This window comes from Schistocerca piceifrons, chromosome X, assembly GCF_021461385.2.
Source record: "Schistocerca piceifrons isolate TAMUIC-IGC-003096 chromosome X, iqSchPice1.1, whole genome shotgun sequence".
NCBI classification, from domain to species: domain Eukaryota; kingdom Metazoa; phylum Arthropoda; class Insecta; order Orthoptera; family Acrididae; genus Schistocerca; species Schistocerca piceifrons.
The window spans coordinates 922809489-922823977 of NC_060149.1; the positions used below are offsets into that span (position 1 = coordinate 922809489).

The 14489-nt window shown below is 38.4% G+C and overlaps 1 protein-coding gene across 1 annotated transcript in view; it reads right to left on the bottom strand.

Annotated features, from left to right (window-relative positions):
• LOC124721732 (guanine nucleotide-releasing factor 2) overlaps positions 1–14489 on the bottom strand; it is a 387271-nt gene that overhangs the window by 69171 nt on the left and 303611 nt on the right. Inside the window, exon 11 of the mRNA XM_047246831.1 lies at positions 2869–3051. Within this exon, the coding sequence (XP_047102787.1) occupies positions 2869–3051 (183 nt within the window). The remainder of the gene's footprint in view (positions 1–2868; positions 3052–14489) is intronic.

The window sequence follows — 14489 nt, forward strand, 5'->3', positions numbered from 1 at the left end:
AGCGATGAGAGTCGCTTCTGCCTTGGTGCCAATGATGGTCGTATGCGTGTTTGGCGCCGTGCAGGTGAGCGCCACAATCAGGACTGCATACGACCGAGGCACACAGGGCCAACACCCGGCATCATGGTGTGGGGAGCGATCTCCTACACTGGCCGTACACTACTGGTGATCGTCGAGGGGACACTGAATAGTGCACGGTACATCCAAACCGTCATCGAACCCATCGTTCTACCATTCCTAGACCGGCAAGGGAACTTGCTGTTCCAACAGGACAATGCACGTCCACATGTATCCCGTGCCACCCAACGTGCTCTAGAAAGTGTAAGTCAACTACCCTGGCCAGCAGGATCTCCGGATCTGTCCCCCATTGAGCATGTTTGGGACTGGATGAAGCGTCGTCTCACGCGGTCTGCACGTCCAGCACGAACGCTGGTCCAACTGAGGCGCCAGGTGGAAATGGCATGGCAAGCCGTTCCACAGGACTACATCCAGCATCTCTACGATCGTCTCCATGGGAGAATAGCAGCCTGCATTGCTGCGAAAGGTGGATATACACTGTACTAGTGCCGACATTGTGCATGCTCTGTTGCCTGTGTCTATGTGCCTGTGGTTCTGTCAGTGTGATCATGTGATGTATCTGACCCCAGGAATGTGTCAATAAAGTTTCCCCTTCCTGGGACAATGAATTCACGGTGTTCTTATTTCAATTTCCAGGAGTGTATATTTGTTCAACTTGAAGTTATAACAGATTAGATTCTGGGTCACTGGAGAAGAAAGCATAACAAGAAATAAGGCATTATGATGAAGTGAGTAACATTCATCAAATTTTTAGTGATATAAGCGATCATGTGAGTACAAAACAAGGGTATTTTCTCAAACAGTAACCACTTCTCTATCTAAAACTGTAAACTTTTTGACAAACTGGTGATGTGTCACTCTGATTTTGTATCTATTCTGATCTGCTGGACACTCTTGCTATTTTGGGTTTTAGTGTCATCAAGGGACTAAACATGATCCATTAAGCCTTGTGATCCCAAATGAGAAGCTGCTTGAATAAAGAAGCACTGACAATATATGCAAACTGATAAGGTGGAGCGATATTGGAAGGCTTCCATCACACTGTCACCACACACAGACGGCAGATTTTTTGAGTAGAGCAACAAGTAGTAGTAAATACTTAATAATATAAAAGCTTATTATATTTTAAAGGCATTAATGAGAAGCTAGACAAACATGAAAATCAAACATAACTCTGAGCAGTGTGCTTCCTGCTGCTTGTACCTCTCTGTAAAACCTCACTGGCCTCAACACACAAATCTAGGAGTGCTGTATATGAAGTGCACACAAATTCTGTCACTAAGCTACCTGCATGTACTACATTCACAGAAACATCTATAGCTTGCAGTAAGAGTGAAACATAAAAATCAGTAAGGAAAGTATTGGTAAAGGAGGCATTTAAATGAGGTCTGAACTGCCATACGATGAATACATTTCTGCCAAAAACTGCAATGCCCTGAAGGAATCACCCAAAAATGATACATTTAATAGCTGCAATACCTATTGTACTGAAAAGAAACATACAGAACAATAAAATAAATTACACAATCCAAAATTAGTACCTAAATATTCACCAACATACCCTGCATGTACTGTTAAGGAATGGCAGTCTAGATAGTTAATTACCCAGTGTAAATTTGAACTGGACTGCTTACAGGTTGAGCTGTGGGGAAGTCACCAATCAATGAAGTTCTAGACATATTCAATGGGTGACACATTTGATGAACGTACAGATTATAGAAGAAATTGCTGTCTGTTACACTGAAAGGAAATCTTGAACATTTCTCGCACTGTGTAGGATCACTGTATTGTTGAAATACACTTAGATGAATATGTTGACTGAAGGCTACTGCTTCAGGTCCTTTAACATACGAAATATAACATATGCTTTAGGATTATTCAGGAATCACAGCAACAGAGATTATTCCATTTCTCAATGGTGCTCTGACATAAATCGACATGCTATTATACAGGAGTGTGTATTTTGGGATGAAAGTATTTATCTTTGTAGTATCTTGAGTATACTTTGTCACATGTGGACAAGTATTGTTCTGTTGGAATATAGCTCCCTGCAAGTACTGAAGAAAGGGAAACAATTTCGATTCTACAACTTTCCTGGCATACTAGATGCTACAGAAAGTATCCACAATAGGAGCAGCCAAGATTACTAACGATAGAAAATGGTACCCACACCACCACAATGAGCATTTGTCTGTTTTGATGCTAAACAAAGTACTGCGGGAAGTTATTTTTACTTTTGCAGTACCTTACATGTACTGTCCACCACTGTAGTCACAAATGATGTTAAACAGAATGGAAAAGAGAATGTTTGGGTGATTTGCATAACATGATCTCAATTGATGAGTCCATTGTAGCAAGAGGTATATTTGCCTTAGTGCAAAAGATATACTGCACAAAGGACTAGATGGCTTTAGTGCACAGCAAAGCCCACACTAGCAAAATGTGCTGATGGTGAAACACTTGTACTGCTCCACTAACATGACACAAACCCTTTATGTGAAGCACTTCATACTATCACTGGCATGCTGATGACGTATCTTATCATCCAGTGCCTATCTCACATTTCACGACTATTCCATTTGTATGCCATGCCCTGCTTCAAATTTCTTTAAGTCCCATGACATTATCAGCAACAACAGTGTAGGTTTAAATAATAATATCTTTGACATAACAGAAAACCACCATACTGATTCATAATGATCCCTTATAACAAATATCACTGTCTGCATTTCATTCTGAATATTACAAAAATAGATAGCATCAATGAACATAGCACAATGTCTCACTTACGATGGGGCAATCCAATCATCCACCTTATGATGTAGCTCTGGAGAGGTGCCAGGTAATGTCGGTGAAACAGGAGGTGGCGTTGCTGCCGATTTCACACTTGCTGTTCGACTTCGTTTAGGAGGCAGAGCAGGGGGCAGACTTGCCAGTTGTGCTTTCACAGGTGACGAAGTTGCAAACTCTATGCTACAAAACAACACTCATAAGAAACAATGTAAACATAAAATAGAAAAAAAAATGCATAATATTGATGACAGAGCTCCTAGGGCCTCTCTTGGTGACATGTTAAGAGTAAAATGATACGAGATTCAAAATATGTCGCATTTCAAATATGGTTCACAAGGACAGGTACTTCATTAATCATGTGGGTGATGATAAAACAATGGCAGGATAAGGGTTAATAATGTTATTAATAAATACATATAAATCACTCTGTTAACCTGGTGATTTATTTTGTTGTGAGGAAGGCAAGAGAGTGGAAAGAGATAGATGATGATGTCAATTGTTAAACCTTCTGTAATAGTCTATGTTATTACATGACTGTTATCCTTTCCCTATGATAAAATAATTGTTAGAAATGTCAAGGCATCAGTTGTGAGCCAACACTGAGTGCTCTGCAACAGGGTAGCCATGTTTGACTTTCATCTCAATAAGGCTGTGGTCATTTAAACAAGTGTACAGTAGGACTGGGGTCAGGCACACCAAAAATACTGCCCATGGATTGCAGACGATATGTAATATCTCACAAGACTGATTTCACAAGCAGCTGTGTTTCTAATTGAGTAGGATATGCTGGTAAAATGACTGGAAATGGAGGCAGTGGATGAATGCATAGAACCATGGCCTCCTATAGATCAGGCTGAAATGGTTTCAGTGCACCAACACTGTTTGAATGATCATGTTAAAGCACATGCTCGTTTACTTGTTGTGGGTTACTGCTCATGTTTCACATCAGTGAGATGTTACCTTTCACAGAATAACTCCCAGTGATGATATATTTCTCCTATAAACAGGATAATTGTAATAAGTCTCTAAAAACAATGAAATGTAAGCTCTTATTGAAATCAACTTGTAAAGTACTTGAGACAGCAAAATGGTGAGTTCAAATAAAACTTAATTTTCTATGTTAGTAATTCACATGTGCTAACAGAATTCTTTTATTTTACATGCCTGTGGCTTTAAAGTAATACTGAAGGTGTTGTAGTTTTAAAGGGTAGCAGTGTATAGGTACTGTACAGGGTGAAGAAAAATTCACAAACTTGGACTTCACAGTATGATGGTATTATATTATAATTTTCATTTGCTGAAGATTTCAAAATGCTGTTTCTTTGTATGTTTCAGCTATTATGAGGCTACATAATGGAAACTGGCTTTGAGACTGTATTCTGATTTTCAACTGATGAGAACAAAGCAATAGCTATTCCAAGAAAAGAATGGAACCCTTCAAAATATTAAGCTACTTGCATCAAACAGTTTGAAGAGCTTTAAGTAATGTAGATGTTTCTTGCAACTGGGGAGGATATATTCATGAATTTGCTAAGAATGGGTACCTATTGAAGCCCTGAGCAGTGCCAAGAATATTACCAGATTTACCACAACATTTTAATCAATCCATTACTTCATTTTGTGTTGATCTTTATTTGAGAAGAGAGATACAAATTAAAATATTGGAAGAAAAACAGAACCTGTGGTTGGAAAAGGATTCAATTAAATAATTTCAAGACTTTTTGAGTAAGATACACCAGAAAAGTGATTAGTTTCAAGTGGAAACTGTGTGTAAAAAAATGTTTTTTAATATCTTCTATGTTTAACAGTATGAAGTTATACCTAAAGTTATTGTTAGTGTTATGACGTAAAAGGATTTTAAAGTTCAAGTTTGTATTAAGAATCAAATTGTTAGTACATCACAGCCATCATGGATACTTCCAGGTGAGAAACTGCAGAGACAGTTCCAGTTACAGGGCTTATTAATTAGCGATGCTGAGACAGAAAGTTTTGATACTATTACTTCAATATCTGGATTAGAAATGATGGCATTTCCATACATCTACATCTAAATCATACTCCGCATGCCACCTAATTGTGTGTGGCAGAGGGTACTTTCGGTAGCACTATCTGATCCCTCCAACCCTGTTCCACTCGTGAATACTGCGTGGGAAGAATGTCGGTAAGCCTCTGTATTGGCTCTAATTTCTTGAATTTTCTCCTCGTGGTCAATATGTGAGATGTATGTGGGGGGAAGTAATATGTTGTCTGACTCCTCCTGGAAAGTGCTGTCCTGGAAAGTGCTGTCCTGAAATTTCAATATTAAATCTCTCTGTGACGCACAATGTTTTGCTTGTATCGTCTGCCAGTAGAGTTTGTTTAGCATCTCCATAACGCTCTCTCGCCAGCTAAATGATCCGTGATGAAATGCACCACTCTTCGTTGGGTCTTCTCTATCTACTCTATCAGTCTTACCTGATAGTGATCCCAGATAGATGAACAATACTCAAGAATCGGGTGAACAAGTACCTTATAAGCCACTTCTTTTGTGGACGAGTTACATTTCCTTAAGATTCTTCCGATGAATCTGAGTCTTGTATCTGCTTTTACCACTATGTTTTTATATGGTCATTCCACTTAAAGTCGCTCTGGATAGTTACACGTAGATATTTTACGGCAGAAGCTGTTTCCAGCTGTTTGTCATCAATACTGTAGCTGTACAGTAGTGGATTTCTTTTCCTATTTATGAGCAATATGTTACATTTATTTACATTCAGTGTCAACTGCCAGAGTCCGAACCATTCATCAATTCTCTGCAGGTTGGTCTGCAAATTCTTACCACCTTCCGACATTGCTACTTTGGTATAAACAACTGCATCATCTGCGAATAGCCTAAAAGAGCATAAGACTCTTTCTACTAGATTATTTATATATACTGTGAACAGCAACGGTCCTATCACACTTCCCTGTGATACTTCGGATATTACCTTTACATCTGTCGATTTAGTTCCGTTAAGAGTGGCGTATTGAGTTCTATCTGCAAGAAAGTCTTGAATCCAATCACAATTCTGCTCTGATACCCCATAAGCTCATATTTTTTTCAGTAAACGGCAATGTGGGATGGTGTCAAATGCCTTACTGAAATCAAGGAACATGGCATCAGCCTCAGCACCATTGTCCACTGTGCTGTGTATCTCATGGAGCAACAGAGCGAGCTGAGTTTCACACGATCTCTGTTTGTGGAATCCATGTTGATTTTTATAGAGGAGCTGTTCACTTTCCAATAATGTCATAATTCTTGAGCATAAAATATGTTCCATAATTGTACAACAGATTGACACCAATGATATAGGTCTATAATTGTATGGATCTGTCTTAGAGCCTTTCTTAAAAATGGGAACAACCTGCACTTTTTTCCAGTCCTTAGGTACCATTCGTTGCTCAAGCGATCTGCAATACATTACTGTTAGACGGAGAGCAAGTTCTTTCGCATAATCTTCATAGAATCTTATAGGTATCTCATCTGGTCCTGAAGCCTTTCCACTACTATGTGACTGTAGCAGCTTTTCAATTCCACGATCGGTTATCTCAATATCTGTCATTTCAATGCTCGCAAAACGAGTGAAAGGAAGGACAGTGTTATGATCTTCCGTGGTGAAACAACTTTGGAAGACCGAATTCAGTATTTTGGCCTTCTCTCTGTTATCTTCCATTTCTGTGACGGTGTGGTTGCTGAGAGAATGAATAGATGATTTTGGCCCACTTACTGATTTTACATACGATCAAAATCTCTTACAGGGTGTATATGTGGACAAGGAAAAATAATTCCTGGATTTTTCTTGGATTTCCCAGTTAAAAATACACTTTCTCCCAGATGAAAACACACTTTTTCCGTGTTATTAAGTGACATTATATTTTCCCTCGGAACTGTAAAACTTATCAATCCTTTGAATAATTATGTTTTTATACACGGGCGTAGAATTTCCCAGCACTTTTAAAAACAAAACTCAGGGAAGAAAACGCTTTTTGGAAAGATTTTTGATGTGCAGCAACAAGTACACTGCATATTTTTGTATTACGAAAGTATAAATTCGAATTCCACCAAACACCGCATGTTACTTTCTGAACCATTGTAATCGAGATTATGGTGCGCTTTTGTAAGCCAGTCATAGCTCATGCCACGTGATCCCGCCAGCCGATGACAGCGGATATACAGACCACAGGACACATGATGTAGTCAGCTAATAGCAATATCACTGTTAAGTAGCGTGGATACACAAACGGGAAAAGTTAATGTGTTAGATTTATATACATAGTGTTGCTACAAGAAAAGCAAAGCTTTCACATATAATGTTGATATTTTTTGCGCATGTTACACTTTAAGATATATCACACAAATGTGCCAGTAAAATTTTTAGCAGAGTCCAGTGACTTGTCCTTAAGTTTTCCACAAATAAATTAGCTACCGCAGAGAAGAGAGAACTTCCCATAGCTCTACATCAATTTGCTCATAATAACGACATGAATGTCTGATCTTCTGGGCTCGTCATCAAACGCTCTGTGATTTAAGAAATTCATCGTACATTCTCGCACATAGGTCAAATTGCGTAAAAGGAAATTTACTTTCAAAGCAACGCTTTTCAAACCACCATTCGCAATATTTTCCCTCGACCTGTTAGAAATAGGTTTGTTTCAGTAGTCGTCAAAGAGTGCCAGATAACGGGCACCACCGACCTTTAGCAGCTTCTATGATGCAGGGAGCCCGTATGTTCGTACGTGTAAAACATTAAAAGATCTTACATTATGTCATAAAAGAAAAAAGACAATAGAGGATACTCCAAGAACATAGGAATTTCATGAACAATAATAAAATGGCACATTTAAAGTGCATAATTATAGAGCACATTCGTATGACCAGATTCCCAATGAAGTAGGCCTCGGCCTGATATTGAGCTTTTCAGTGTGGGTTTTGGGACGTAAATTTTCTTGGAGTACCAGTACTGTATTGACTCATTTTTGATTCTTTATGATGGCATAATGCCATACATGCTAGAAGGTGAAAATGTGCACTTGAAATGCAGCGAGCAATTGAAATTACTCAATAGTGTGGAACTAAACACTTTGTTTCAAACACACTGACTGCCTCAGCGTAAAAGATTTTTAAAAACCAAATTTCTTTAGCAAACCGACAAAAGTAACTTCACTATTCTATAAGGTGGTTAGTGCATGGCTGTCAGAAAAGTGGAAATAAAATAAAAGCTGAAGCTAATAACGTATATTAGCCTTCCTTAATTCTGTGAATGTATTTTAACTCACTTGATAGCTCCCGGCCACAGAAATCCATTTTATTTTCACTTGACGTGAGAGCAGTAAACGAAGAGGAAACAGCAAAATCACTAAATGTAAACACGGGTCACTTGGAGACTACACACTTCCCCACTATAACTCAGACTGCTCTGCGCACCAGCCCCAGATCTACGATATTCCCGAACCAGGGCAATACTAAGATAGCGACGTCCCCGCTCCTTCCCCCCCTCCCTCAAGCATTTGAGATACGTCAAAAATTTTAAAAATCGAGTTTCCAAAAATATGTTCAATTTGTAGTGCAGATCTTTCTGAAGAGTCTGATACATAAAACTTATATGTTCAAGGAAATGTAAGACATGTTATTTGGTCTTAAGTGTGCCAGAGTGCAGTGCCACCCCTCTTCACACAGCAGTCTTCTATCACACTTCACTGTATTTCACTCCATGAAATTGAAATGTGTATATTTTGTACTGGATGCCATCAAACTATATTCAGGACAGAGGAAATTAAAATGTCCGGTGGTGCCTCTCCTGCTCCTAGTCACCTGGTTTGACATCCTGCCCCTCTTTTTTAAAAAAACTCGTAATTAATACTGGACGGAATTATTTGTAATCGGGAGAACAAGAATTCTTCAGAAAATTTGCACTCTTTATTGCCTGTTAGCTAATAACTTTCTGATTTGGGTGACATAAAATTAAATATAGGCTACATAAAACCAGTAAAGACAAGAGACAAGCAATACAGTACACATTTCTTCAATCCTTAGCTCCTAGCATTGTTTTCTCTCTAATCTTGCTACAGCTTTACATAGCATTCTTTCCTTTCTGCGAACGAATCTATTACCCCAACTAAAGTTCATTGAACGTTTTGCTACATGAAAAATCAAAATATCGTTGCCTAATACTGCGTAAACTGTTAATACAAAGTTCCCAAGACTGGTGTTGTTTCTCGATTTGATTACATCTATTTTGTCACTATCTGCTAGATAAAGCAAAATAGGCCTTTCTAACACTGCAGAAATTGTAACACACACCAAATAAACGAGACTGTCTTGGCACAAATGGTTATTTTTATAACACTACAGAATATAATTCACGAAGATCAACATAAAACGCCTATTAGGCCTACTACTAGCAAAAACCTTTACGTCAGGAAATAGTTTCACGTTTCATTCATATGCTCCAGTTTCTCAAGCATGAGATCGAAAAGAAGTAGTACAAGATTTTTATATAAATTTGGACTCGTTATATTCTTCCTTAATTTGTGTGATGTCCCCATTCCTTCTCCTTCCTCATTCTAACAAAGTCTTGTCATGACTAATTCTGGAATTATTCCTGCCTTTGTCAAAACTTATTCGCTGGTTAACTTCACTAACCCTGCCAGAATCACCAGTTTAGTTACCCCTGATTATTCTCCGGTTAGGCGTTGTCATCTTTGTACAAACCATTTTCCGCGCTACTTCCACAATAGAACTTAAGCAGCTGCTAGATGGGGACTGTACAACTGGCCCTTACTAGTATAGCCATCTGGCCAAAAATTTTCTCACAAAATTTCATTTTCCTGGATACACCGAGAAAATAATACATAATCTTTCTTACCTGTTACTCCTGTTAGTCGTTTATTTCCACTCTGGTAGTCTGAATCTATGGATTTACCTAGTAATTATAGCAATGCAGATCATTCGCAAACCCAAACAACAACATAATCAGACAGCGATTGGCGTTCACTCGTTCGGTTTTACTCCGCTCCGCTTGTATAGTCAGGTCCCCTTTTGCCTGCAGGAAAGTTTATTTCTAGATGCGACGAGGATTCCCCTGGCAGAGACATCACGTGCACTATACACGCATTCAAAAATCAACTTATGATTCTTTTTTCTACTATGGGACCAAATTGCTCATGTCATCGCTCCCTAGGCTTACGCCCACTCCATCATAGATCTGGGCCCGGTGTGCATGCGTGAAACTGGTAGCTTGTGCGCGGCAGTAAAATTTTTTCCCGGTTGCATCAAGCTCCTTGCTGTGACTGCTTACTCAGCCAACAGCCACATTTCTGTAGCTAGAAACAGGAGAAGGTACTACTCATACGCCACTCAACTGCGCATGCACATGAGCCTGCTCGTAACTGCTACAATGAATTTAATGTAAACAGTTGTGATGCCACGCTCATCGGAGGCAATTTGTTATTATGAAGCATTGCATAGTCTTCTTAAAGCCTTTGACACATTTTGCTGTTGGCAAATGCTTGTATGAGCACTGTGTTTTGTTGTTGTATATGGCACATTTCCTTTACAATTTATGTTTCATTTTCGTTTGTTTTTTTTCTCGTTCACATTTTATTGTTGCAGTATTATTCTGCAATAGCGGGATACAGTAATATCTTCTGTTAGAGTATCAATTCTTACCAGTCAAAATTACAAAAATTTAACTGAAAACTAAAACAACGAAAAATTCCTGTGTTTTTCCCGGTTTTGTCCCGGATGAAAAAATTCACGGGTTTTTCCCAGATCTCCCGGTTGTCCCGGGTCGTATATACCCTGTCTTAGGGTCTTTACTCAGGTCGGTTGACAATGTCTTACTTTCGAAATCACTGAACGCTTCTTTCTTTGCTCTCCTTACGCTCATTTTCACTTCTTTCAGCTTTTGTTTGTCTTTACTTCTCTTGAATCTGAGATGAAGTGCTCTTTGTTTACGTAGCACTTTTCTAACCTTACTCGGAACATACTTGTCTAGGGCATATTGAACGATGACTTTGAATTTTTTCATTTGTTCTCCACATCTTCATCCTCATCACCAAATATTTGATGCTGACTGCTGAGATATCCCGAAATTTGTATCCTGTCACCCTTGCTGAGCAAATATATCTACCTAGCTTCCTTAACATTCCTTGTAGGACTCATCATGCTGTCACAGTCGTACGATCACTGATACCTTCCTCTATGTTAACTGATTCGATAAGTTCAGGTCTGTTTGTTGCCAGGAGGTCTAAGACTTTACCCTCACGAGTTGGTTCTCTAACTGTCTGCTCAAGGTAATTTTCAGACAAGACATCCAGAACAATGCCACACGATTCCCTGTCTCTGGCACCAGTTTTGATGGCATAACACTCCCAATCAATACCTGGCTAGTTGAAGTGACCCCCTATTACAATGGCATGATCAGGAAAATTACTAATGATATTCTGCATGAAAATTGTGAGCACTGGAAAAAAGAAGATAAATTAAATAAGCATCTGCTTTTTGTGCTTTAACAAATAGTGCTTCTCTTCAAAACGAAGAGATGTTACACTTGCAAAACAATTTCCTTTGCATTCCTTTTGTATGAACAGTCATCCTCAAGCTATGATGTTTTTGGACATGACATTTCAGTTTTGCCACATTTCGAACACATGTGAAGTATGTCAGGAAAGCTCCATCTGTCTTCTAATGTTTCAAGTGAAATCATGAATTATTTGCAATTAGCTTGCTACAGATTAAGTGACGAAGAAAGAAGCATGGTGCTGTTCAGATAAATGAAACTTATATTCATGAGACGCTTTCATGTCATAATGGCACTATAATGAGTTTTTCTGAAAATCAGCCTGCTTGTACTGCTGATTTTTCTTGATTTCATCTGCAACTGACCATTTGAAAGAAACTGTCAGTTTATTTACAGCGAGTAATCTTACAGGTTCAGAGTTATTGGAGCTTACTTTGAAATTACTGACATTCATTTCAAGCTATGGTTTCAAAGTATTGCTTGAACAGGAATATGTTTGTTATATTGAACAATTAACCATCAGTTACTTTAATACACCTTGCAGTTCACATACTTTCGATTTTTTTGATTTTGTACAAATGCGTTAGAAACAACTGATCGAATCTGAAAGATGTTGACAAAATACTTGCTTTACCTAGCTCTGATAATCCAGTAGAAAATGTATAGACAAAATTTTCTGTTATCAGATACCTGTACAAAATTAAAAGAAATTTGTTATTTAAAACTGCACTACAGATTAATCATATGATAATTCCAGTGATATGCAGAGACATAAAGTTAGTTTAAAGGATAATATTTTTCATAAAAAGGCTCTCTCTCCTCTGAAATAACTCGCAAATGATGGAAAATAGTTAAAATTCACAGTCCAATGAAAGTAACGTTAAAGAGGAACCCTTCGGAATTGCTAACTGAATCAGCAAATGATGAACATTTCAAAGATATTAACAATTTATTAAACTGGTGTGGGACAATTTGAGTGTTAAGGACACATTTTTGGCAATGCATCATGTAGCTAAAACCATTAAAGAAATAACTGCATGCTCCTTAACTGAACTGAAGGTACCATATGTTCTAACACGCAATTTGAAAACTTACTATCCATGTAGAACAAACAAGTTTTTGACTACCACAACATGCAATTTTTGAAATATTTTTCTTGGAAAGAATGAGCAGTGCTAATGTGTATAAATGCATAACAAGTAATGTAAACTGTCACATTGTAACTACTGAGGTGTCATTTCCAGTAGGAATGTGCGGCTTTGTCAAGACTCTCTCAGCATTCTAATTTCATGTACCAGGTTATTTACTGATAGCCTCAGTGAGTAGTGCTGTAATGCTTCAGTTATTTGAGATTAATAGCAGTGAATTATGCGAAGTGAGTGGGAAAAGACAAAAATTGGTGCACAGCTGTTAACAAGTATTAGTTTCTGCATTACTGTTACACATAAGAAAGCACTGAGTGAAAATGTGGGATTGGAGGGAATATTTTATAGAATGAGGTACAGATGGGTTGTATAAACCACTTCTAACTTGAATTTTGGCCTTCCTATAGCATTTCAGTTCATACTGATAGCTGTCAGGTGGGAATTACAAAGTTTCAGTAGAGAAGAATTTGGAATCTGAAACAAAAATTAGGATAAAAAATCATTTAATACTTCATTCTGCAAAATACAGCAGAGTGAAGATTCATGTCATCTCATTAGAATTCCTAAACATGAGGGAATCTATTGATGATGTGTCCTAAGAGAAATGTTTTCTTGGGATCCATTGCAACTCAAAATTATACAACAGGTTTTGATGTAGATATGTCTGTCCTCATTTCTTATTTCTGTAATCAGTTATGTTACATGTAAGGCCCTCAAACATGTTGATTGTAGTAGTTGTTCTTGTGCACTGCTAGTGGTACAACTACCAACATCTATTTCAATGACCTTAACAGAGGTGGTTTAAGTGTTTCCATCAGAAGACACATTTGAGTTGGGGAAATGTTTCTTTAAAGGATGCCACATTTTGATTAGGCCACATTCTGAACACACATTTTTAAAGTAAAATAATAAAGAAAGTATCTCAGCATCTATCGCGAACTTAAAATAGTGAATGAAGCTTTACAAAAGAACAGTGTCTTATTTGCCATACCCCATCTTTCAGTGCAATCAACATAATGTTACAATACTTTTGCCAATACTCTTATCCCAAATTGCACAATATTAAGAAATGACAGTTGCAGGCACGAAAACTTGGGAAGTAAGAGAAAGCTTACCACACTCATGTGGTGTACAGGGCTGCATAAGCACAACTGGCCCAGTCGAGTGGACTGGAGTGACTGCTGTTCATGCATTAAAGCCAGCAGATGCTCCTCAGTGCCTCCAGTTTTGTGAGTGGCTGTTTAGTGAGATAACAGTGAATGGACTGGACATGGACCTATTCTTTATGTCTGATGAAGCCTGGTTTCACCTGAGTGGTTATGTCAATTCACAGAATCACAGATTCTGGGCAGTGGAGAATCCACATAACTTCCACAAAACACAATTGTATGATCAGAAGGTTGGGGTTTGGTGTTTAGTGTCTGCCTGCTGCATTATTGGTCCCCATCTTCTTTTATCAGATGCTGCCTTCAGCACATTAAATTGCCAACTTTTGAAGCCATTTGTGAGAGCGTTAACAGAAGAAGAAAAGACCTACAGTTACTTCCAACAGGATGGAGCAACTGCCCATACAGCCAGCTGAACCTTGGAGCATATTTACACAACCTTCATGCCTGATAGAGCAGTTAGCAGTTAGTCTGGTTGTGGCCCTAGCTGGCCACTCAAGTCATCTGATCTATAATGTGTAATTACTTTGCGGAATGAGCCCTGATGTCTAAGGTGTATTGCAACAACCCTCATGGTCTTACAGAACTGCAGCAGGAAATTTTGGATGACACTGCAGCAATTCCAGCAGTCCAGCTTTGGTCTGCCTTCAGTAAGTTACTGACCAGGGTCCAAAAAGTTTCAAGAGATGAATGATGGTCACTGTCAACATCTGCTGTAGTCAGGTTAGTACAGTATTTTCTTTCCTTTGCTCCATTTTTTGTACCCT